The sequence below is a fragment of the Phocoena sinus genome, chromosome 19 (assembly GCF_008692025.1).
Source record: "Phocoena sinus isolate mPhoSin1 chromosome 19, mPhoSin1.pri, whole genome shotgun sequence".
Taxonomy (NCBI): Eukaryota; Metazoa; Chordata; class Mammalia; order Artiodactyla; family Phocoenidae; genus Phocoena; species Phocoena sinus.
The window spans coordinates 42,093,609-42,116,344 of NC_045781.1; the positions used below are offsets into that span (position 1 = coordinate 42,093,609).

The window sequence follows — 22,736 nt, forward strand, 5'->3', positions numbered from 1 at the left end:
TATTTATCATTCCCTTCTTTTGTTTTATCACATGTGTTTTTCTTTCTTTCTTTTTTTTTTTTTTTTACTATTACACAAGTTTCACATTCTTGGTAAAATCGACTTCACATAATTATTTTGAAATTAAGTGAGAATATATATACAATGATCTTTTGCACAGTGCCTGTCCCCACTCCCAAGTGCTCAATAAATGGTAACTGTAACTGTATTATCAATGTTGTTATTTTGCAAAGGGAAGAACTAGAAAAGCATGCCTTTTCTCAGCTGTTTCATTTGTTTATCTCCCTGGACTCTTCTGGGGTAAAGTGAAGGAGTTTGGGGGTTTGAGGTCTTTCCATTTTTTTCTGGAACTGAGCAACATGTAAAACAAAACAGTAAAGTGGGATTTGGTTGATCAGCAGTTAGGGAACCAGAGTTTCTAAGTGAGAAGAAAAAAAAAATGCTGCAGTATTAAGTTACAAGTTTTTCCTTCTCTTTCACTGCCTTGTGAAAGGCAGGATAGGATTTCTCTCTCCTTGAATTTGATGCAGTGTGGTGGGACTCCCACCCTCTCCTCCCCATATAGCCAGTGTTGAAGAGTAAAAGACCAAATTCTCCCAGAAATAATCAGTGACATAAAAGGATCATTTAGAGTTTACTGAATGACTGAACACATATGGCAATCAGTCAGCCCATTTTTACATTGTTCACCTTCCCAGCAAACATTGGGAAGCATTAGTTTGCTTTCAATATCTGAAAATGATTTCATTCCTCTAATCGCCCAAGGCTCTGCACTATTGCACCAACATAAGGCAAATTCTTGATCTGAACTTGTTTTCTCTTCTGCCTAATTGCTTTTTTCATACACTTATGTTCATGATTTATGTTGGGACTTCCCTGGTGGCGCAGTGGTTAAGAGTCCGCCTGCCAATGCAGGGGACACGGGTCAAGCCCTGGTCCAGGAAGATTCCACATGCCATGGAGCAACTAAGCCCATGCGCTAGAACTACTAAGCCTGCACTCTAGAGCCTGCGAGCCACAACTACTGAGCCCACGTGCCACAACTACTGAAGCCTGCGAGTGACAACTACTGAGCCCACGTGCTGCAACTACTGAAGCCTGCGCACCTGGAGCCCCTGCTCTGCAACAAGAGAAGCCACTGCAATGAGAAGCCCACACACCGCAACTAAGAGTAGCCCTGCGGGCTTCCCTGGTGGTGCAGTGGTTGGGAGGCCGCCTGCCGATGCAGGGGACGAGGGTTCGTGCCTTGGTCCGGGAGGATCCCGCATGCCGCAGAGCGGCTGGGCCCGTGAGCCATGGCTGCTGTGCCTGCACATCCGGAGCCTGTGCTCCGTGGCGGGAGAGGTCGCAGTGCTGAGAGGCCCGCGTACCACCAAAAAAAAAAAAACAGAGTAGCCCCCACTCACCACAACTAGAGAAAGCCCACGCACAGCAGTGAAGACCCAACATAGCCAAAAATAAATAAATAAAAATAAATTTATTTAAAAAAATAATTTATGTTAACTAATTATTTACTTTATCATATTTGATCTAAATCTATTACATGGCTACTTAAGCAGGACACTTATATTGGGATTTTGGTCAACTGAAATTCATAATGAACCATTAAGTGAGTTGATTAAGCATTATTATTGCTCAAACTATTAGCAATGTTAATAGAAAAAAATATGAGACAACAGTCGCCCCAATTCTGGCAGACCAAGGAAAGAGTTCTTTAGAAAACAAAAGAGAAATCATTCCTAGATTTTGAAAAAAAGAGTGAGAAAGAGAGTGAGTGCATTTAAGTACATTGCACAAGAGCAGTTTTTACCAGATGTTACATTGATCTGTATTAAATTTGATTATTCCTTTGCACAGGTATTCCAGCCTTTCATTATCTGTGATGAATTATGACATATGATATATTCCTCTTAAGCCTATGTCATTTGCAAATTCTGTATCTTTGTTCAAGTTGTTGATGTAGTAACCACATTCCTCAAGGGGGAACCCATACATTTTTGGGTGGTGTTGTTTAGAGCCATCTGTTTTATGAAGTCTACATTTCTTTTTTTTTTTTTTTTTTTTTTTTTATTTTTTCGGTACGCAGGCCTCGCACCACTGTGGCCTCTCCCGTTGCGGAGCACAGGCTCCGGACGCGCAGGCTCAGCGGCCATGGCTCACGGGCCCAGCCGCTCCGCGGCATGTGGGATCCTCCCGGACGGGGGCACGAACCCGCGTCCCCTGCATCGGCAGGCGGACTCTCAACCACTGTGCCACCAGGGAAGCCCTGAAGTCTACATTTCTTATCTTGCTCGTAAGAACTTTGTAAGATTTTCATCATTTTACTGACTATAGGATACCTATGCCTGTAGTAATTCCTTGATACAGTAGATGAGCCTTAAAAGGGAAATTAGATTAGTTTGCAGTTTAGCCTTCATAATTTCACTTTTCACAAATAGAAACTATGTGAAAAGATATTTCTGTCCATGAAGTTTATTAGGAACATTGAGAGACCTAGCTCGCTCTTGTGCAGTTCTCAGTTGTTCTTATTCTATTCCTCTTTCTCTTTTTTTAAAAACAGCTTTACCCATGTATAATTTACATATCATAAAATTCACACATTTAAAGTGTATAGGAGATTGGCTCAAGATGGCGGAGTAGGACGTGCGCTCACTCCTTGTGAGAGCACCAGAATCACAACTAACTGCTGAAAAATCATCGACAGAAAGACACTGGAACTCACCAAAAAAGAGACCCCACATCCAAAGACAAAGGAGAAGCCACAATGAGACAGTAGGAGGGGCACAATCACAATAAAATCAAATCCCATAACTGCTTGGTGGGTGACTCACAAACTGGAGAACACTTATACCACAGAAGTCCACCCACTGGAGTGAAGGTTCTGAGCCTCACGTCAGGCTTTCCAACCTGGGGGTCTGACAATGGGAGGAGGAATTCCTAGAGAATCAGACTTTGAAGGCTAGCAGGATTTGATTGCAGGACTTCGACAGGACTGGGGGAAACAGAGACTCCACTCTTGGAGGGCACAGACAAAGTAGTGTGTGCATCAGGACCCAGGGGAAAGAGCAGTGACCCCATAGGAGTCTGAACCAGACCTACCTGCTAATGTTGGAGGGTCTCTTGCAGAGGTGGGAGGGTGGCTGTGTCTCACCATGAGCACAAGGACACTGCCAGCAGAAGTTCTGGGAAGTACTCCTTGGCATGAGCCCTCCTAGAATCTGCCATTAGCCCCACCAAAGACCCCGGGTAGGCTCCAGTGTTGGGTCACTTCAGGCTAAACAACCAACAGGGAGGGAGCCCAGCCCCACCTATCAGCAGACAAGCAAATTAAAGTTTTACTGAGGTCTGCCCACCAGAGCAACAGCCAGCTCTGCCTACCACCAGTTCCTCCCATCAGAAACCTTGCACAAGCCTCTTAGATAGCCTAATCCACCAGAGGGCAGACAGCAGAAGCAAGAAGTAGTACAGTCCTGCAGCCTGGTGAACTGAAACCATGTTCACAGGAAGACAGATGAGACGAAAAGGCAGAGGACTATGTACCAGATGAAGGAACAAGATAAAACCCCAGAAAAACAACTAAATGAAGTGGAGATAGGCAACCTTCCAGAAAAAGAATTCAGAATAATGATAATGAAGATGATCCAGTACCTCGGACGAAGAATGGAGGCAAAGATCAAGAGGATGGAAGAAATGTTTAACAAAGACCTAGAAGAATTAAAGAACAAACAGAGATGAACAATAAAATAACTGAAATGAGAAATACACTAGAAGGAATCAGTAGCAAAATAACTGAGGCAGAAGAATGGGTAACTGACCTAGAAGACAGAATGGTGGAATTCACTGCTGCAGAACAGAATAAAGAAAAAAGAATGAAAAGAAATGAAGACAGCCTAAGAGAACTCTGGGGCAACATTAAACACACCAACATTCACATTATAGGGGTCCCAGAAGGAGAAGAGAGAGAGAAAGGACCCGAGAAAATATTTGAAGAGATTATAGTCAAAAACTTCCCTAACATGGGTAAGGAAACAGCCAACCAAGTCCAGGAAACGCAGAGAGTCCCATACAGGATAAACCCAAGGAGAAATACGCCAAGACACATAGTAATCAAATTGGCCAAAATTAAAGACAAAGAAAAATTATTGAGAGCAGCAAGGGAGAAACGGCAAATAGCATACAACTGAACTCCCATAAGGTTAAGAGCTGATTACTTGGCAGAAACTACAAGCCAGAAGGGAGTGGCATGACATATTTAAAGTGATGAAAGGTAAGAACCTACAACCAAGATTACTCTACCCAGCAAGGATCTCATTCAGATTCGATGGAGAAATCAAAAGTTTTACAGACAAGCAAAGGCTAAGAGAATTCAGCACCACCAAACCAGCTGTACAACAAGTGCTAAAAGAACTTTTCTAAGTGGGAAACACAAGAGAAGAAAAGGACCTACAAAAACAAACCCAAACAATTAAGAAAATGGTCATAGGAAGATACATATCGATAACTCCCTTAAACGTGAATGGATTAAATGTTCCAACCAAAAGACACAGGCTTGCTGAATGGATACAAAAACAAGACCATTATATATGCTGTCTACAAGAGACCCACTTCAGACCTAGGGACACATACAGACTGAAAGTGAGAGGTTGGAAAAGGATATCCATGCAAATGGAAATCAAAAGAAAGCTGGAGTACCAATACTCATATCAGATAAAATAGACTTTAAAATAAAGAATGTTACAAGAGACAAGGAAGGACACTACAAAATGATCAAGGGATTAATCCAAGAAGAAGATACAATTATAAATACATATGCACCCGACATAGGAGCACCTCAATACATAAGGCAACTGCTAACAGTTATAAAAGCTATAAAAGAGGAAATCGACAGTAACGCAATAATAGTGGGGGACTTTAACACCTCAGTAACACCAATGGACAGATCATCTAGACAGAAAATTAATAAGGAAAAAGAAGCTATTTAAGAAGATATTTATAGGACATTCCATCCAAAAACAGCAGATTACACTTTCTTCTCAAGTGCGCACAGAACATTCTCCAGGATAGATCACATCTTGGGTCACAGATCAAGCCTCAGTAAATTTAAGAAAATTGAAATCATATCAAGCATCTTTTCTAACCACAACACTATGAGATTAGAAATAAATTACAGGGAAAACAACGTAAAAAACACAAACACATGGAGGCTAAACAATATGTTACTAAATAACCAAGAAATCACTGAAGAATTCAAAGAGGAAATCAAAAAATACCTAGAGACAGATGACAATGAAAACACGACGATCCAAAACCTATGGGATGCAGCAAAAGCAGTTCTAAGAGGGAAGTTTATAGCTATACAAGCCTACCTCAAGAAACAAGAAAAATCTCAAACAATCTAACCTTACACCTAAAGGAACTAGACAAAGAAAAAAAAACAAAACCCAAAGTTAGTAGAAGGAAAGAAATCATAAAGATCAGAGGAGAAATAAATGAAATAGAAACAAAACAATAGCAAAGATCAATAAAACTAAAAGCTGGTTCTTTGAGAAGATAAACAAAATTGATAAACCACTAGCCAGACTCATCAAGAAAAAGAGGGAGAGGACTCAAATCAATAAAATTAGAAATGAAAAAGGAGAAGTTACAATGGACACCACAGAAATACAAAGCATCCTGAGAGACTACTACAAGCAACTCTATGCCAATAAACTGGACAACCTGGAAGAAATGGACAAATTCTTAGAAAGGTATAACCTTCCAAGACTGAATCAGGAAGAAATCAAAAATATGAACAGACCAATCACAAGTAATGAAATTGAAACTGTGATTAAAAATCTTCCAACAAACAAAAGTCCAGGACCAGATGGCTTCACAGGTGAATTCTATCAAACATTTAGAGAAGAGCTAACACCCATCCTTCTCAAACTCTTCCAAAAAATTGCAGAGGAAGAAACACTCCCAAACTCATTCTGTGAGGCCACCATCACCCTATACCAAAACCAGACAAAGATACTAGAAAAAAAGAAAATTATAGACCAGTATCACTCATGAACATAGATGCAAAAATCCTCAATAAAATACTAGCAAACAGAATCCAACAACACATTAAAAGGATCATCCACCACGATCAAGTGGGATTTATCCCAGGGATGCAAGGATTCTTCAATATGCACAAATCAATCAATGTGATACACCATATTAACAAATTGAAGCAGAAAAACCATATGATCATCTCAATAGATGCAGAAAAAGCTTTTGACAAAATTCAACACCCATTTATGTTAAAAACTCTCCAGAAAGTGGGCATAGAGGGAACCTACCTCAATATAATAAAGGCCATATACGACAAACCCACAGTAAACATTATCTTCAATGTTGAAAAACTGAAAGCATTTCCCCTAAGATCAGGAACAAGACAAGGATGTCCACTCTTGCCACTGTTACTCAACATAGTTTTGGAATCCTAGCCACAGCAATCAGAGAAGAAAAAGAAATAAAAGGAATACACATTGGAAAAGAAGAAGTAAAACTATCACTGTTTGCAGATGACATGATACTATACATAGAAAATCCTAAAGATGCCACCAGAAAACTACTAGAGCTAATTAATAAATTTAGTAAATTTGCAGGATACAAAATTAATGCAGAGAAATCTCTTGCATTCCTATACACTAATGATGAAAAATCTGAAAGAGAAATTAAGGAAACACTCCCATTTACCACTGCAACAAAAAGAATAAAATACCTAGGAATAAACCTACCTAGGGAGACAAACGACCTGTATGCAGAAAATTATAAGACACTGATGAAAGAAATTAAAGATGATACCAACAGATGGAGAGATATACCATGTTCTTGGATTGGAAGAATCAATATTGTGAAAATGACTATACTACCCAAAGCAATCTATGGATTCAATGCAATCCCTATCAGATTACGAACGGCATTTTTTACAGAACTGGAACAAAAAATCTTAAAATTTGTATGGAGACACAAAAGACCCCGAATAGCCAAAGCGGTCTTGAGGGAAAAAAACAGAGCTGGAGGAATTAGACTCCCTGACTTCAGACTATACTACAAAGCTACAGTAATTAAGACAATGTGGTACTGGCACAAAAACGGAAATATGGAACAGGATTGAAAACCCAGAGATAATCGCACGCACCTATGGTGAACTAATCTATGACAAAGGAGGCAAGGATAGACAATGGAGAAAAGACAGTGTCTTCAATAAGCTGTGCTGGGAAAACTGGACAGCTACATGTAAAAGAATGAAATTAGAACACTCCCTAACAGCATACACAAAAATAAACTCAAAATAGATTAGAGACCTAAATGTAAGACTGGACACTATAAAACTCTTAGAGGAAAACATAGGAAGAACACTCTTTGACATAAATCACAGCACGATCTTTCTTGATCCACCTCCTAGAGTAATGGAAATAAAACAAAAATAGACAAATGGGACCTAGTGAAACCTAAAAGCTTTTGTGCAGTAAAGGAAACTATAAACAATACGAAAAGACAACCCTCAGAATGGGAGAAAATATTTGCAAACAAATCAATGCACAAATGATTAATCTCCAAAGTATATAAACAGCTCATGCAGCTCAATATTAAAAAAACAAGGGCTTCCCTGGTGGCGCAGTGGTTGAGAGTCTGCCTGCCGATGTGGGGGACACGGGTTTGTGTCCTGGTCCAGGAGGATCCCACATGCCGCGGAGCGGCTGGGCCCGTGGGCCGTGGCCGCTGAGCCTGTGCGTCTGGAGCCTGTGCTCCGCAACGGGAGAGACTACAACAGAGAGAGGCCCGCGTACTGGAAAAAAACAAAAACAAAAAATAAACAACCCAATCCAAAAATGGGCAGACCTAAATAGACATTTCTCCAAGGAAGACATACAGATGGCCAAGAAGCACACGAAATGCTGCTCAACATCACTAATTATTAGAGAAATGCAAATCAAAACTACAATGAAGTATCACCTCATACTGGGTAAAATGGGTATCATCAAAAAAATCTACAGACAACAAGTGCTGGAGAGGGTGTGGAGAAAAGGTAACCCTCTTGCCCTGTTGGTGGGAATGTGAATTGATACAGCCACTATGGAGAACAGTATGGACGTTCCTTAAGAAACTAAAAATAGAGCTACCATATGACCCAGCAATCCCACTACTGGGCATATACTCAGAGAAAACCGTAATTCAAAAAGACACATGGACCCCAGTGTTCATTGCAGCAGTCTTTATAATAGCCAGGTCATGGAAGCAACCTAAATGCCCATCGACAGACGAATGGATAAAGAAGATGTGGTACATATATACAATGGAATATTACTTGGCCTTAAAAAGCAGTGAAATTCGATCAGTTGTAGAGATGTGGATGGATCTAGAGACTGTCATACAGAGTTAAGTATGTCAGAAAGAGAAAAAGAAATATCGTATATTAACACATATATGTGGAACCTAGAAAAATGGTACAGATGAACCAGTTTGCTGGGCAGAAATTGAGACGTGGGGCTTCCCTGGTGGCGCAGTGGTTGAGAGTCTGCCTGCCAATGCAGGGGACACAGGTTTGTGTCCCGGTCCGGGAGGATCCCACGTGCCATGGAGTGGCTGGGCCCCTGAGCCATGGCTGCTGAGCCTGTGCGTCCGGAGCCTGTGCTCTGCAGTGGGAGAGGCCACAGCAGTGAGAGGCCCACGTACCGCAAAAAAAAAAAAAAAAAAGAAAAAAATTGAGAGGCAGATGTAGAGAACAAACGTATGGACACCAAGGCGAGAAAATGGCGGGGGTGAGAGGTGGTGGTGTGATGAATTGGGATATTTGGATTGACATATATGTATGTCAGTATGACTAATATGAATAAAATGGATAACTAATGAGGACCTGCTGTATAAAAAAAAATAAAAAATACAATAAATTTTCAAAAATAGATAAATTTGAGCACTGAGCGATATGGTTACAGCCCTACCCAACACCTTCATTGCAGTTTTGTGAGATCCTAAGCAAAGTACCCAGTTAAGCCATGCCCAGACTCCTGGTCTACAGAAAATATGAGATAACAAATGTTCGGTTATGTAGGTTTTTTGTTAACAATCTTATTCACATATAATACAACTTGCCCATTTAAGGTATACAGTTGAAAGGTTTTTATTCTCTTCACAGTATTGTGAAACCATCACCACAATCAATTTTGTAGTATTTTCACTACTCCCAAAAGAAAGCCCATATTTTTTTAGCTGTCACCCCTCTTTCTTTCATTCACCCAGCCCTAGGCTAACACTATCCTACTTTCTGTCTCTATAAATTTGTCTGTTCTAGACATTTCATATAAGTGGAATTCTACAAACAAGGTTGAGCACTGAGGGTTGAACAGAGTATTCCTTTTTGCTAAACTGTAAGTTCCTCTAGGTAAGGAAATAAAAAAAAATAATAATAAATAAAGTGTGCAGATTCAGTGGTGTTTAGTTATTTATATTTATAGAGTTGTGTAGCCATTGCCATAATCTAATTTTGGAATTTTTACCACCCCGAAAAGAAACCTTGTAACCATTCTTCCTCTTAAAAAAAAAAAAATCTAGTAGATTCTTTTAAAATCTAGTAGGTTTTAAAAAAAAAAAAATGTAGTAGCGGTTATAGTTATCTAAGGAAGTCTTCTCAGGAAACTGCCTTTCCGTTATAGATTTCCCATTCTCTTTCTTCATATTCTTTGCTTATAAATCTAGAATTTCATTCCTCCTTATCTATTTAACTGATTTAAAAGATAATGCAAGAAAAATAGATATGGCAGCTTAACATGAGGGAGGACTATTTGTTGTTTTCATGGATTTAAAGGACCTATGCTCTTGTTCAGGAGTTCTCTCATTGGCTAGTGGAGACTGTGTAAGTGTTTAATTTGGATTGAATTTAGGACTAAAGGACAATAGTACTACCAGCATAATTTATATCCCTTTAATCTTTTTATGTTTTATGGGAAGCAGGCTTGAGAGTAAGACCAACGTATGTGGTCATGGTGTACAGTTATATCTTGGAGGGAATCTTTGAGATAATGGGGTAAAAGAAGAGTTTCAGTGAGGATTTAAGTCTTAGAGAAGTTGTTTAAAGTAGCAGAGCCAACACAGTTTTGTCTGAAGTGAGAGCCTGTGATGGTAAGGACTGTATTACCTGCTGTTTTCCTTGGATAGATAGGAAGAAACTTCTGACTTCTCTAATTTCCAAACACTTGAGTCAGTTAATCAGAAAATACGTTTGGTGAAGGAATGAATCCATGCTTCCTACACCTTCCACTTGACTTGCTTATTACTTTGGTTTGGGGGTAGGCTATAGGGAAGATTGAAATATAACAAGTTCTATATTTAGTTACTTTCCAATGTATTTTTATTGACATTGCTTTTATACCTCTAATTTAGACTCTGTGTCCTTCTTTGGGAAAGTGAAATGTGGTTAGTGATGGGGCTTTTACTAGGTTAAGTTTTTTTTCCCTTGACATAAATGCATTTTGGTAGATCCTTTCTCTTTTTATCTAAGCTATTTTTTATTTTCATATTTCCTTTTTGTTTATTTTCCTACACCCCCCCCAAAAAAGGTCTTGAATATGCTTTTCTTCTATGTATAAGGGTCTCGTTTTCAACATGGATTGAGGAAAATAATTGTATTAAAATCTATGTTTGATGATATGACATTTGTTTTAATTAGTTTCTCGTACTATCCCCCCTATATTATTTGAAAGATGGAAGTAATCTACTTAAGTTTTTTAGCAACATTTTAACAAGCTGAAAAATTTTAGTCAGGGCATATTATATTCAGACAGATGTAACATTTGCTAAATGCTTTGAAGATGAAAATTTCAAGTGTTAGGTAATAGTTTTTCAAAAGAAAAAATTTTAAGTGGATTCTTTACTGTGAATGGAGATCATTTAATACTACAACTTCTAATTTTAGCTTTCCTTCATGATATTCTTTCTTATTCCTATCCACATGAAACTCAGGATACGTATTTTAACTGGGAGGATCAAAGTATTTATGAATTCAGTAATCAGTTAACTGACAGTATTGTTTGCTACCAAGGATAAAATGTCTTACAGTGCTACCTTTATTTTTTTAATCACTTAGTACAAGTAGTTAATAATCTTCTTTAATTGTTGGAATGTTGCTTTTCTTAGAATACTAGGCAAGTCCCTTAAACTCTGTGCCTCGATTCTTTAGAAAATAGACATATGATTCTAACTGGTCTTTTGAAGTTTCTTCCAACATTGATTCTACTACCTTTAGTGGATATCTTGATAATTATTTCTGTCCAAAAACCATGTAATAATAACTATAAAATAATTTTTAAATAGTAGATGTAAATTTGATTTTATGGACAATTAGAATATTATAAAATATATTAAAAAGATACAGTACTCTTTAATCTGGGATAGAAAAGTAATCATAATCTAATATAGGCACTTGTGCTTAGTGATTTAAGAGTATCCTATACTTGTGCCTTTCTAGAGTTGGAGATACCTCAGAGTACGAAGTAGTTCCTTGAGCCATAACATTTCTCTTTTTCTCTTCTTTAGGAGGGAAAAATGCATTATGATAGCAAATTAAAATATTTGATAAAGGTGCTGAGTAAAAGAGCAGTAGACTATTGGTCTAATTGGAGAAGCCAATTTAAAGCTGATATACACTAGTACATGCCATCTCATATGTAAAGGATGATAAGTTACACTCTTTTTTTTTTTTTTTAAAGGAAGATATTGGAGCATCTTGGGTTATTTGACATCTCTTCTGTCTAGTTTTATACAGTTTTAAAATTTTAATAACTTTTTCTGTAGATCATCGTAAGCATGAGGGATAAAACCAAGAAGAAAACGGGTTAGAATGAATGGAAAATTCATTATTCAGTTCAATAAAAGTATATAATAGAAAAATATTTGCTAATAATTTTTACAACAGTAGTTATATGAAGTTTAGTGTATGTGTATGAATAATATAGTTCTTATGAGTGAAAAGACATTAATTTTGTGCTCGTAATTAGGTTATTGACTTATACTCTTTTTAAAAAAAGTTTTTTCCCTTTCCCCCAACAGAATCTGTCTATGATCTTCTCCCAAAGGAGTTACAGTTACCTCCATCTAGAGAACCATCTGTAGCATCAATGAGTCAGACAAGTGGTGGTGAGGCAGGCTCGCCTCCTCCAGCTGTAGTTGCTGCTGGTATGCATTTCATTTTACTTTTAAAAGAAAAAGTATTATCTGGTCAACATGAACAGTGCTGGCAAAATTCATATTAAAGAGTGTGATTTGAGGGTTTGTTTTAGGTTGTTTTAAACTACATACTTTTAACATTAAAAACTTTCAATATACAATATTCTTGATACAACTGTTATTTCTTAAAATTTCACGTTGGCACATCTATTAGTGCCATCTCCCAGAATGGACCTTATCTTCAACTATGGGAACAAGTTTAAAGTTTTTTTCTTTACTCCACATAAAAAGGTTATTATAAATACCAAGCTATGGGTAGAAAATTATATTTGAGTCTCTATAAAACAATTATTTTAAAAAATTTGCTCAAAGGGGAAAATGTTTTATTTTGTATAATCTGAAAAAAGGACTCAAGCACTCAAGTGTCTTTTCTGTTTGTAGCATGTTACTATAACCTTTTCCCTACATTTAAAAACATATGTGACTTTATACTTATTTTAAATTCAGTTGAAAGTAAATGGAAGATTTGAATGTAATGTTTATATAAAGACATTTTCTTATATCAGTGAAAAAGTATGGAAAGTAATGTTTGAAATTTATCAAGTTTATTTTTAATCAGCTCTCAAATCATACACTTTATAATTATATAAAATTGGTTCAAATTTTGATTGAATTAAAAGATTGACAGACAAGCTAATTGAAAAATGTCTTGATTAGTGATAAATTAATAAAGAATGCTTTCAGTAATATTAGATTGCCCAACTGTAATTCTTTTTTTAGTTGGGTTTATAGACTACTAAGTGTGTTTGGTGTTTTAAAAAAGTTAGAAAATTACATATATATACTCTGAAGTTTAATCTATCCTACTAATTAGAGGTTTCTTGCCTAATATGATACCTCTCATCTTTTAAAATGGTACTTAAAATCCATCAAAACATTGTTTTCAGTAAATTCTTTTTGTTTCAAAAAGAACAGTGAAGCGGAAGGTTGTGATTTAGAGGATATTGGTACTATAATAGAACTTTGGGTACTTTTCTTATTTGCATTAACCTAAGTCCAGTTAACCTTGTGTACCAATCTTTCCCCTGAGCCGTATAGTGCAATATGCAGCCTTCCTGGTTGAGGGCAGGAAAACTTTAAACATGGCCAAGAAACTTACCAGCCCTGCTCACTGTTCATGTGTTGCCAGACATTTTCTAACAGATTCTGTGGATTTAATTGTGAACATTTTAGTAATTGAATTGTTAAGATGACCTGGTTTCACTTTATATGCACTGAATATTTTTTCTGGAATTTAAATATTTAATCTAGTTTTAAAATAGTATCAGATATTAAAATATATATATTTTTAATTTTAATGAAATATTTCACTTTAAATCCACAGGTAGAAACTGACTAACTGATTTCTTTTGTATCTTTTGAGATTTGTTTAAAGACATGTTGAATCTGTATAGAACTAAAAGTCTGTTTCTTCTGTGCTTTTTAACATCTGTTGACAGTAGATCCAGTTCCTTTTAAAAGCTGAAAAAATGTTAGCTAGGTTTGGAAAAAGAACGACACTTCCTTTGAAATAATACCAAACTCAGTTTTAGAAGTTTTTATATATAAATATTGAAAGTTTTTGAATTTGAGTCACTAATGGAATGTTGAAGGTCCCTCCTTCCCTCCCTCCCTCCATAATCCTCTCCAGATAAATTTGAATGAAGGCTTTGAGTTGAAAAATCATGAAAATAAGAATTAACCAAAGGAAGTATTCTGAAGTAATGAATTCTTATTAGATCAAGAAGTTATTGACATTGTAAAGATTGTGAAGAGAATAAAGAGGTGACCTTGATAATTGTCATATATTCACACACAGAAAGTTTCTATGATCTAAAACCAAGTCATTTGTAATTTTTTTTACACGTTTACTTTTAACCAACATAGTCTTATTCTAGAATTCTAATGTCTTATTGGTAGAATAGAGTCTTTGTCATGTAACATTATAGGTAAGAGAGTTTAAACTGCAGAATAGTTATAGTAGGGATATCAGTTAGTATGTATAATTAGAGTTGCTTTTTTTATTTGACATATTAATGTCCTTAGTGACATAGATGTCAAAGAGATTTGGAGTAACTTACCAGTTATTCAGTGTTTCCTGGCCAAAAGACTAGATGTTTAGGGAAAGATACATTAATTTAGACTTCTTTGATTTTTTTTTTTAATCTATAGCATTTGCTGTTTAAATATGAAATGCATAAAAATGATGACTCTTGATGTAGTTAATTCTTCAGAGTTTTGAAGGAGCCGGATTGGCTGCTATCAGGTATGAGGGCCTGGTGGGAACAGACTTCTAGTTCTGCCATAAAGGTTTGTGTTTCACAAATTCTAAATCAATTTAAATTTTAAAATTTAGAGGCTGGGCATATAGGTGTTCATGTACATTTTAAATTATTTAATTATTAAAAATGTGTTTCTCAGATTCGCCGATCTAGATTTTTTTCCCTTTATGTATTACTGAAGGAATGAGTAAACATGATGCTGCTAATCCACAATCCAGAATACTGGGTAAAAAGAATGTCTCTTAAACCTTTTTTCTGCCTCTACACTATTCACACTTTTACATACTCTCATTAATAACATCTTTTATCTGGTAAGACCCAGAGATGGGAATGGGGGAGAGGTTTACTTCCTTACAACTCCTCCCCTCTCCATAGGGCCAAGTGTCACAATCTGGGAGGTGTAGTTGGAAATCAACAGTCTGAAATCTGTACTCTTCCCCATTTTTAAAAGGCATCTGTTTTTGTCCTACTAGAAAGTTTCTTAGGAGTTTGAGGTTCAATATATAAATGAATAAAAGTTTTAGAAGTACAGACTTTCTGAAGAATATTGTAGGTTCTTAGTAATTAAGACAGAGACTGTTTTCCTAACACAAAAAAGTTATCCAGGGACTTCCCTGGTGGTCCAGTGGTTAAGACTCTTCGTTCCCAATGCAGGGGGCCCAGGGTTCGATTCCTGGTGAGAGAACTAAGATCACACATACTACAACTAAGGCCACGTGCTACAACTACTGAGCCCGCCACACTCTAGAGTCCACTCACTGCAACTAGAGCAGCCAGTGTGCCACAACAAAGACCCAAATAAATAAATAAATAAATTTAAAAATTATCACTTATTAAAAAAAATTATCTACATGAATTGATAAATTCTGGCAAAATAAGGAGTTGATCAAGAAGAAATGAAGGTTGTGAAAGGATTCTTTTTGTTTGTTTCTTTAATCCTACAGTATAGGTTGGAAGGAACTAAAATATAAGAAGTATTATTAAGGAGAACTAAAACAGTTACACTAGAATTTTGGATTTTTGAAAAGAGATATGGCAGATATTTTTCTTAAATAACAGCTTTATTGAGATATAATTCACATACCAATCAAGTATTTTTAAAAATCTACTTACATGTTTACAGTTTTATCCTTAGATTGTCTTAATTTATTTAAAATAGGGAGTCTTTCACAGAAGTGAACAATAAACTTTACTATTCATTTTAAGAAATCAAATTATTTTCTTGTTCTATCCTAAATTCTATTTGTTTGTCCTCATCTTGGGATGTAGCATCATGTTTATTAGTTTATATCAAAATATTTTGCTAAGGTAATTATTTCAGGTTTCTTTAAAATATTTTAATTCTAATTCTTGAAATAAACAATGAATTAATCAAACCATAGGTTTTATAATTCAGCCAGAGAATCTTAAGAATAACTAGTTAGTAATTCTTTTGTTGTTTTCATAAAGTTGTTATTTTACTTTCAGGAATTATATATTAGTCCTCTTTAGAAATAATATCTCAGTACATGAATACTTGGTAGCAGTTTTTAACATGTATAGGTATATACACTAATAAAGCACATACAAAAGTTTTTAAAGGCTGTAATTAAAGTTAATAATTTTACATGAAGTGATCCATATAATAAACTTTTCTGTTGGAAGAGACTTATTAAATAGTGCTTTGAATTTTATGCTTACAGCAAGTACCTAACAGGTATTTTCTATACTGAAAGAACTTAACTGGTGTGCTATTTATGGTATAGGAGGGGACACTAGAGAACTAAATAACGTCCTATAATCAAAGAACAGCTATGCTTTAATTTATTGGTTTGGCCAAAAAGTTCATTCAGGTTTTTCCATAAGATGTTACAGAAAAACCCGAATGAACTTTTTGGCTATCCCAATACTTCAGACACCTTAATCACCTAAATTAAAATCATAGAAATTTGTAGACCATCCATAACAGCAAAACTATATAAAAATTGAGTTGAAGAAAATATAAGCTATCATTTTTGAGTTCCTACTATGTGATAGGAATTGTACTTTACAATTTACATGAAATGATCCGTATGATCCATATCATATCATATGATATGGATATGGATATCATATATATATGATCCATCCATCATATCATATCATAACTCAATCCTTCCAGGCACAAGACACCTCTCTTCTTTCCCACTAAGGTCTAAGTTCGTTTCTCCTTGCCATTGTACTTTAGGGAATTTAGCATAATGTTCTGTCACTTCAGTTAGGGAAATACAAGATCCTGGACTAGGCAGTGTGTAGGACATTGAGTTGAAAAAGCCATACTCCTTCTCCTCTGCAAGTTTCAGGATCTAAAAAATAGGAATATTATTTCTAGAAGGGTATAAATTGTTTATAAAAGTTATTTACAGTAACAGAGTACTTAGCCCATTGAATTTATTGTAACTTGTTTACTAGTGTTAGAAGATATTTGCAGTTATGTAATTCTTATTTTCTTGAGTTGACTAAATTTAAGGAGGAAATTTGCCTTTGACTGCTCTCCTGGGCTAACTAGGTTAACATATTTCAGAATTTGGGCCATTTATGTAGTATATATTCCGAAGATTAAACCCAAAGCCCATTAACAGGAAAAGTAATTCACCTATGTAACCTACATATTGATGTTGTGAGCTGAAGTGTGAATTGATCTTGGTTATTCCATATGGTCATTCCTACTTTTCCTAGAAAACGGGACCACTTCCAGAAGGAAGTCAGATCCTAGCTACAAACACGTTGCCAAGTAAGCAACATGTTTAAAAACTTTTCTCCTCATTCTGACTTTTAAAATTACATAGTAAATCTAAATACATACATTTATACATATAGAAATATGTGTGTATGTACGTATGTATAGATGTGTACTACTAACATCTGCGTTATTAGAATGGAAAGCATCAGCAAACTTGGGCCATAATGGTTAATTCAGAAACAGTTACCAATTCAGGATATTATATTATACATACTATACATTTTCACTGACAGAAAGTACACATGGCCTATTAATGGTTTATTCCCTAAATGTTTACTTTTTTGGTCCTCTTACTAATTTTTAGCAACTTTTATAAATATTGTGGTTTTTTCATTTTCTGGTAGAATAAGCAGATTTTTATATTACCTGAGTCTATAGAATAGCATTTTAAAACTGCACACAGATTCTCAGCCATTCATAGACAAATTACATAATCAAATAGACACAATTTCTCTTTTTGTTTATGTGTTTTGTAGAATTTCACATTAAGAAATTAATGCACAGAAGTAGGCTTACTTTTTTTATGCTACCAATAAGATTGATAATAAGCAAAAAGTATTGCCATAACTAATTGTTTTATAATAATTAGTTGTATAAATAATAGTAATAAAGTTGTATAAAAACACTCCAGCTGGGACTGGAGTGAGGGGAATTGATTAGGGTAGGATACAACAAAAGACTTCACCTGTTTCTATGACATTATTTCCCTTTTCCCATATGTGAAATATAATAAAATTAGCATGAGCTTTGGAATCATAAAGACCTAATTTGAATCTGATTGCTATCATATCATTTCTATCATATAGACAGAACCTTGTGGAAGTTCAGTAAATTTCTCATATTACCCCTGTAAGTAGACAGTAACAACAACTTTTTGTTAAGATTATTATGAAAGTAAATATGTAAAATACTTAATACTGCCTGATAATCAGTGATTGTTTGGTAAACATTGACCTCCCTCCCACATGGATTTCTTCTTTCATTTGTTAGTAAGGTTTTAAAAAATAGATCTTATTTTTATAAAAGCAAGTTTTTTAGCTTTATTTTGCTTCTTTCTTTCCATTCTCAGTCTGTTTTTTACCTCATTTTGAAGTTTTGCATATCAGACAACACATGGGCCATGGGATTTCCTTTCTGACTTAACTCTTTAATGTTGACACTCTCACTAGGAGCCCTTGTAAATAAAAGAAGCATTGCTAGAGGATGATGAATCATAGGGAGAACAGACACTTCCCAAAGGGATGATTCTGCAAAGTTGACTGATTAAGTATTCTTCCTAGAATTCTCTTCCCACTTTTTAAAAAATGAAATGATAAAGTTGCGTGATCAATTATCAGAACTTCTAGTAGAGCAATTTATGACTTCTGTTTTTTGTCTAGACATTTTATCTACAATTGGATCTAATGTACACTGTAATCCAGATCCAGTTGTAAAACCATTCTGAATTATTATATCAGAAGATTTTAATGATACAAATACTATTTTCCCTTTTATGGTCACCTCTGAAAAAGAAGAAATATGAAGACATTGGACTAGAGTTGATAGGAATGACTTTATTATTTAATTTAAACTATTTTAAAAGGTATTATATGATAAAGCATTGAAGTGACCTTCAAATAGCATCCCTCAGAACTGTTTTTTCTCTCCAGTTCTTAAGTTAATGTGGTGGTAATCTCTCTTTTTGTCTTAAAGTAAACATTACCTTTCAAGTAGTATAATTGCTGTCTTTTTGTTTAAAAAACCCTGTTCTTCCTGGGGTCTTTGACAACAATAAATGTAGTCATCAGCTAGTATAGTTATTCCCTTTTGTGTTTAAATTATTTGAGAGTGAGGATTCTTTCTGGGTTTTTTAGTCTCCACCCAGTATCAATGACTGATGCTACCCTGTAGTACTTAAATCACTGGATGATAGAAAGCATCTTTGTCTTCCAAGAGGAAAGGATTTAAAAAACAAATTGTGTAATATGTACCTAGTACCTATTTTACACTGTGATTAAATACTTAGGGTTGAATAGGATAAAATATATATTTAAAACATTGCTCTCAGTGTCAGGACACTTACAAATTTTGTAAGCATTTTATTTTTCAGGAAACATTCTTTAATAAATACTCTGTGAATGTTTATTAATGGCACTCAGACAAGGTAAAAATAATTATTTTAGGAGAATTTAGATTAAAAGCAGGAGGGTAATTATTGTGTAGTATTAGAACTATGACTGGCAGTTTGATGGACTGAAGGAGAGAAGGATGGTCTCTAGTAAATCAGTAACAACCCCTTCAGCTTCAGCAATAGTGCTAATTATTTTTTTTAAATAGAGCCTCTAGGATCAAACGTTTTATGCACAGTAACATATCTAATTTGAAAGTGTAAATTAGGACTTCCCTGGTGGTCCATTTGTTAAGATGCCTCACTTCCAATGCAGGGGCAAGGGTTTGATCCCTGGTCAGGGCACTAAGATCCCATGCTGCACGGCATGGCCAAAAATCTTTTTAAAAAGTGTAAATTAGTAACTTTTTTGGAGGGGGGGGTGATGAGGAAGTGTTTGGAAGTTGGCCTGAGAAATGAAACTACTCTTTTGCTGGTAAAATGTATATATTTTTTAGTGCTTGAGTGTATTGGTCAGAACATATCATCGTATACTCTTTAAGGGAATTTGGGTAAGGGCATAGTTTAAAAACACCTAGAGAGAACATTCTGGCTTATGGATTAGATTGCATTAGTAAACAGGAGAACAAATTGGTGAATATGAGTTAACAAAAATTTTGAATAAGAAATTTACCCACATGCATTTATTTGGATGTTAATAATTTAATTTTTTAAAGTTTGTTTTAAAACATTGCTTATTGTAGCATGTAAACCTATGTTGGGTGGGAAAAGTACAAATGGGAAATTAGAACTGTTTTAAACATGTAAATTAAATGATCAACCCTACAATTTTGGTTTTTTGGTTTTTTTGTTTTGTTTTTATTTTTGTTTTTTGGTAAAGTAATCTGGATTGCTTATTTTATATGCTGGGATGCTAGTTGTTTTTTCTATTAATACACTTAACTTGCATTCTAGCTTCGCCATTCAGAGACAGGCATCGTGTGGTGGGTTGTGTGACAGTGTCTGTCAATAGTGAAGACAAATAGTGCCAGAGACATTTAACCCATCCAATCTCACCCAGGGTATAGGTCGGTCTCGTTTTCAGACTTCTTCTTAAGTCTTTTTTCTTTCTTTCTTTCTTCCTTCCTTCCTTTCTTTTTTTGTTTCTAAATAGTGGATTGATACTGATTGAAACTAAAACTTTTTTGTAAAGTTTTAAACTTTACATTAATATTATAAGAAGAAGAAGAAGAAGAGTAGAAAACGAAGGTTGGCATGTAAGGTGTTGACAAAGCAGGTTTGCAGCCACTTTGTGTGTTCTAGATTTTTCAGTCCCTTGGCAACATGAATGTTGGCCTTATAATTTTTTTCTCTCAATATCTTTCTTCTTTGATCTGAAAATATATTCTTGTATCTGGTGACTTTTATCAGACAAATGTTCAGATTTGAAGTCATTGTTACCAGTAAGAAAAATGGAAATACTTAAAAAGAATTACTGAGACTGAACAGTAAGGGTTTTAGACCAGAAATTGTTTCCAAATGACCTGTGTTGATTTTTATTATTATTTTCTGAACAGTCAGTAGTTTACTCCCTCTCCGTTCCACTATTGGTTCACTTAGCACACTTGCAAATTTTTACGGCTTTTTTAAGGTAACTCGACTGATTTTGCACTGATGTTGAGAAGTTATAAAATATAAGTGCATATTTAAATGCTAGGGACCACATTTTTATCTTGGAAGCTTAGTTAAATGTCATTTATGTCATATTTTTTTAAATTAGTGAAAGGTATTTGTTTCTTTTGAGGACTTTAAAGAATGTTTCTAATTTCAAAGGTTTCTATTAAAAGTTGAGTTAGTTCCACATAAAGTATCATCTCTTTTTTATGGTATTTAAAGCACTAAAATGATAATGATAATTTAAATAATTTCTCATTTACAAATCTAGAACTAATGGTTCTTAATTTTAAAATACAGTTTAAGAAAGCAGTATATAAACTATACATGGGTTTCTCTATGTGGTACCATTTAAAACTCCATTTTCATCTTTCCAATCAAATTAATAATGTAGTTGACCCTTGAACAACACGGGGTCAAGGGTGGTAGGGGTACTGTCCCTTAGCACAGTCAAAAATCCATGTATTACTTACTTTGCACTCAGCCCTCCTTATCCTTGGCTCTGCATCCACAGATTCAAGCAACCACAAGTTGCCTAGTGCTGTAGTATGTATTTATTTTAAAAATAATTGTGAATAAGTGGACCCACGCAGTTCAGACCTGTGTTGTTCAAGGGTAAACTGTACTTGCAAATTCTGTAATATCCAGGAAGATATTATCTGCTATTCTTTTTATCCCAAGTGCTTTGAATATTCATAGTGAACCTTAATGATTACATCAGTTCTTGAAAGAAGCCAAATAATAACAGTTTAAATTCACCATCATTACTGGCATTTGGCCTAGTAATTGGCTACTGCCAATTAATAAATCTAATAAATCTGAAATTTTTATGTTTAGATATAGAATACTATAGATGTGATGCTTTTCTTCACTTATAAATTTAAAAATTATTCTTTTGAGATTATAAATTTCTGTCAGTAAGTTATAAAAATGGTCTATCAGTTTTCTCTTTGGTGTTGCTGTGCTCTCTGTGGTCACAGAAAAAGCTATGGAAAAATAAAATTCTTTTTGGGGACTTTTCTGGCAGTCCATTGGTTAAGACTTCGCCTTCCAGTGCAGGTGCGGGTTCGATCCCTGGTCCGGGAGCTAAGATCCCACATGCCTCGTGACCAAAAAAACCGCCAAACATAAAACAGAAGCAATATTGTAACAAATTCAATAAAGACTTAAAATACGGTCCACATCAAAAAAAAAAAGAAAACTCTTTAAAAAGTAAAAAAAAAAAAAATTCTTTTAAGTCCAAAGATAAGTTTTTTCATAAAAGAAATAATAAAAATTTATTCACACATTACTTAGGTGAGTAAATAATTTTAAGAGGAAGAAACTTTCAACTTTATGAAGGATTGGTAAGGGATTTAAAAAACAAATAAATTATAAGGTTATAAAATAGAATACATTATGACTATTCTGCTTGGTGAGAAAATAAAAGCAATTATTAAAACATTTTTATGCTGGAGTTTTTTATTTTAATAAGCGGCAATTAAACATAGTCTCTACATTCCTAACAGATAAAGATGGGCATTCAAAACCAAAAAGGGATGGGAGGGGTAGTTAGCATATTTTGTTTATAAAGGAATATATAGAGGAGGCAGGATTACATTAGCATTTTAATTCTATGGAATGTCAGTTAAGCTATTTCTTAAATTTAATAATATATAGATTAAAACGTTTTTGTAAATATTTTAAGAACATTTCTAATATTCCC

The 22,736-nt window shown here is 35.0% G+C and overlaps 1 protein-coding gene across 12 annotated transcripts in view; it reads left to right on the top strand.

Annotated features, from left to right (window-relative positions):
- Nucleotides 1–22,736, top strand: part of NFAT5 (nuclear factor of activated T cells 5) — a 138,200-nt gene that overhangs the window by 62,100 nt on the left and 53,364 nt on the right. For 9 of the 12 annotated variants that reach the window (XR_004347119.1, XM_032614752.1, XM_032614745.1 and 6 more), the window contains one exon: nucleotides 12,073–12,198. Coding sequence is in view for 5 of the 12 variants with exons in the window: in XM_032614745.1 (XP_032470636.1) it covers nucleotides 12,073–12,198 (126 nt within the window). In the remaining 7 variants the exon portion in view is untranslated. Of the gene's footprint in view, nucleotides 1–12,070; nucleotides 12,199–22,736 lie in introns of those variants that run through there. The other 3 variants (XM_032614754.1, XM_032614757.1, XM_032614756.1) reach the window with 2 other exon arrangements.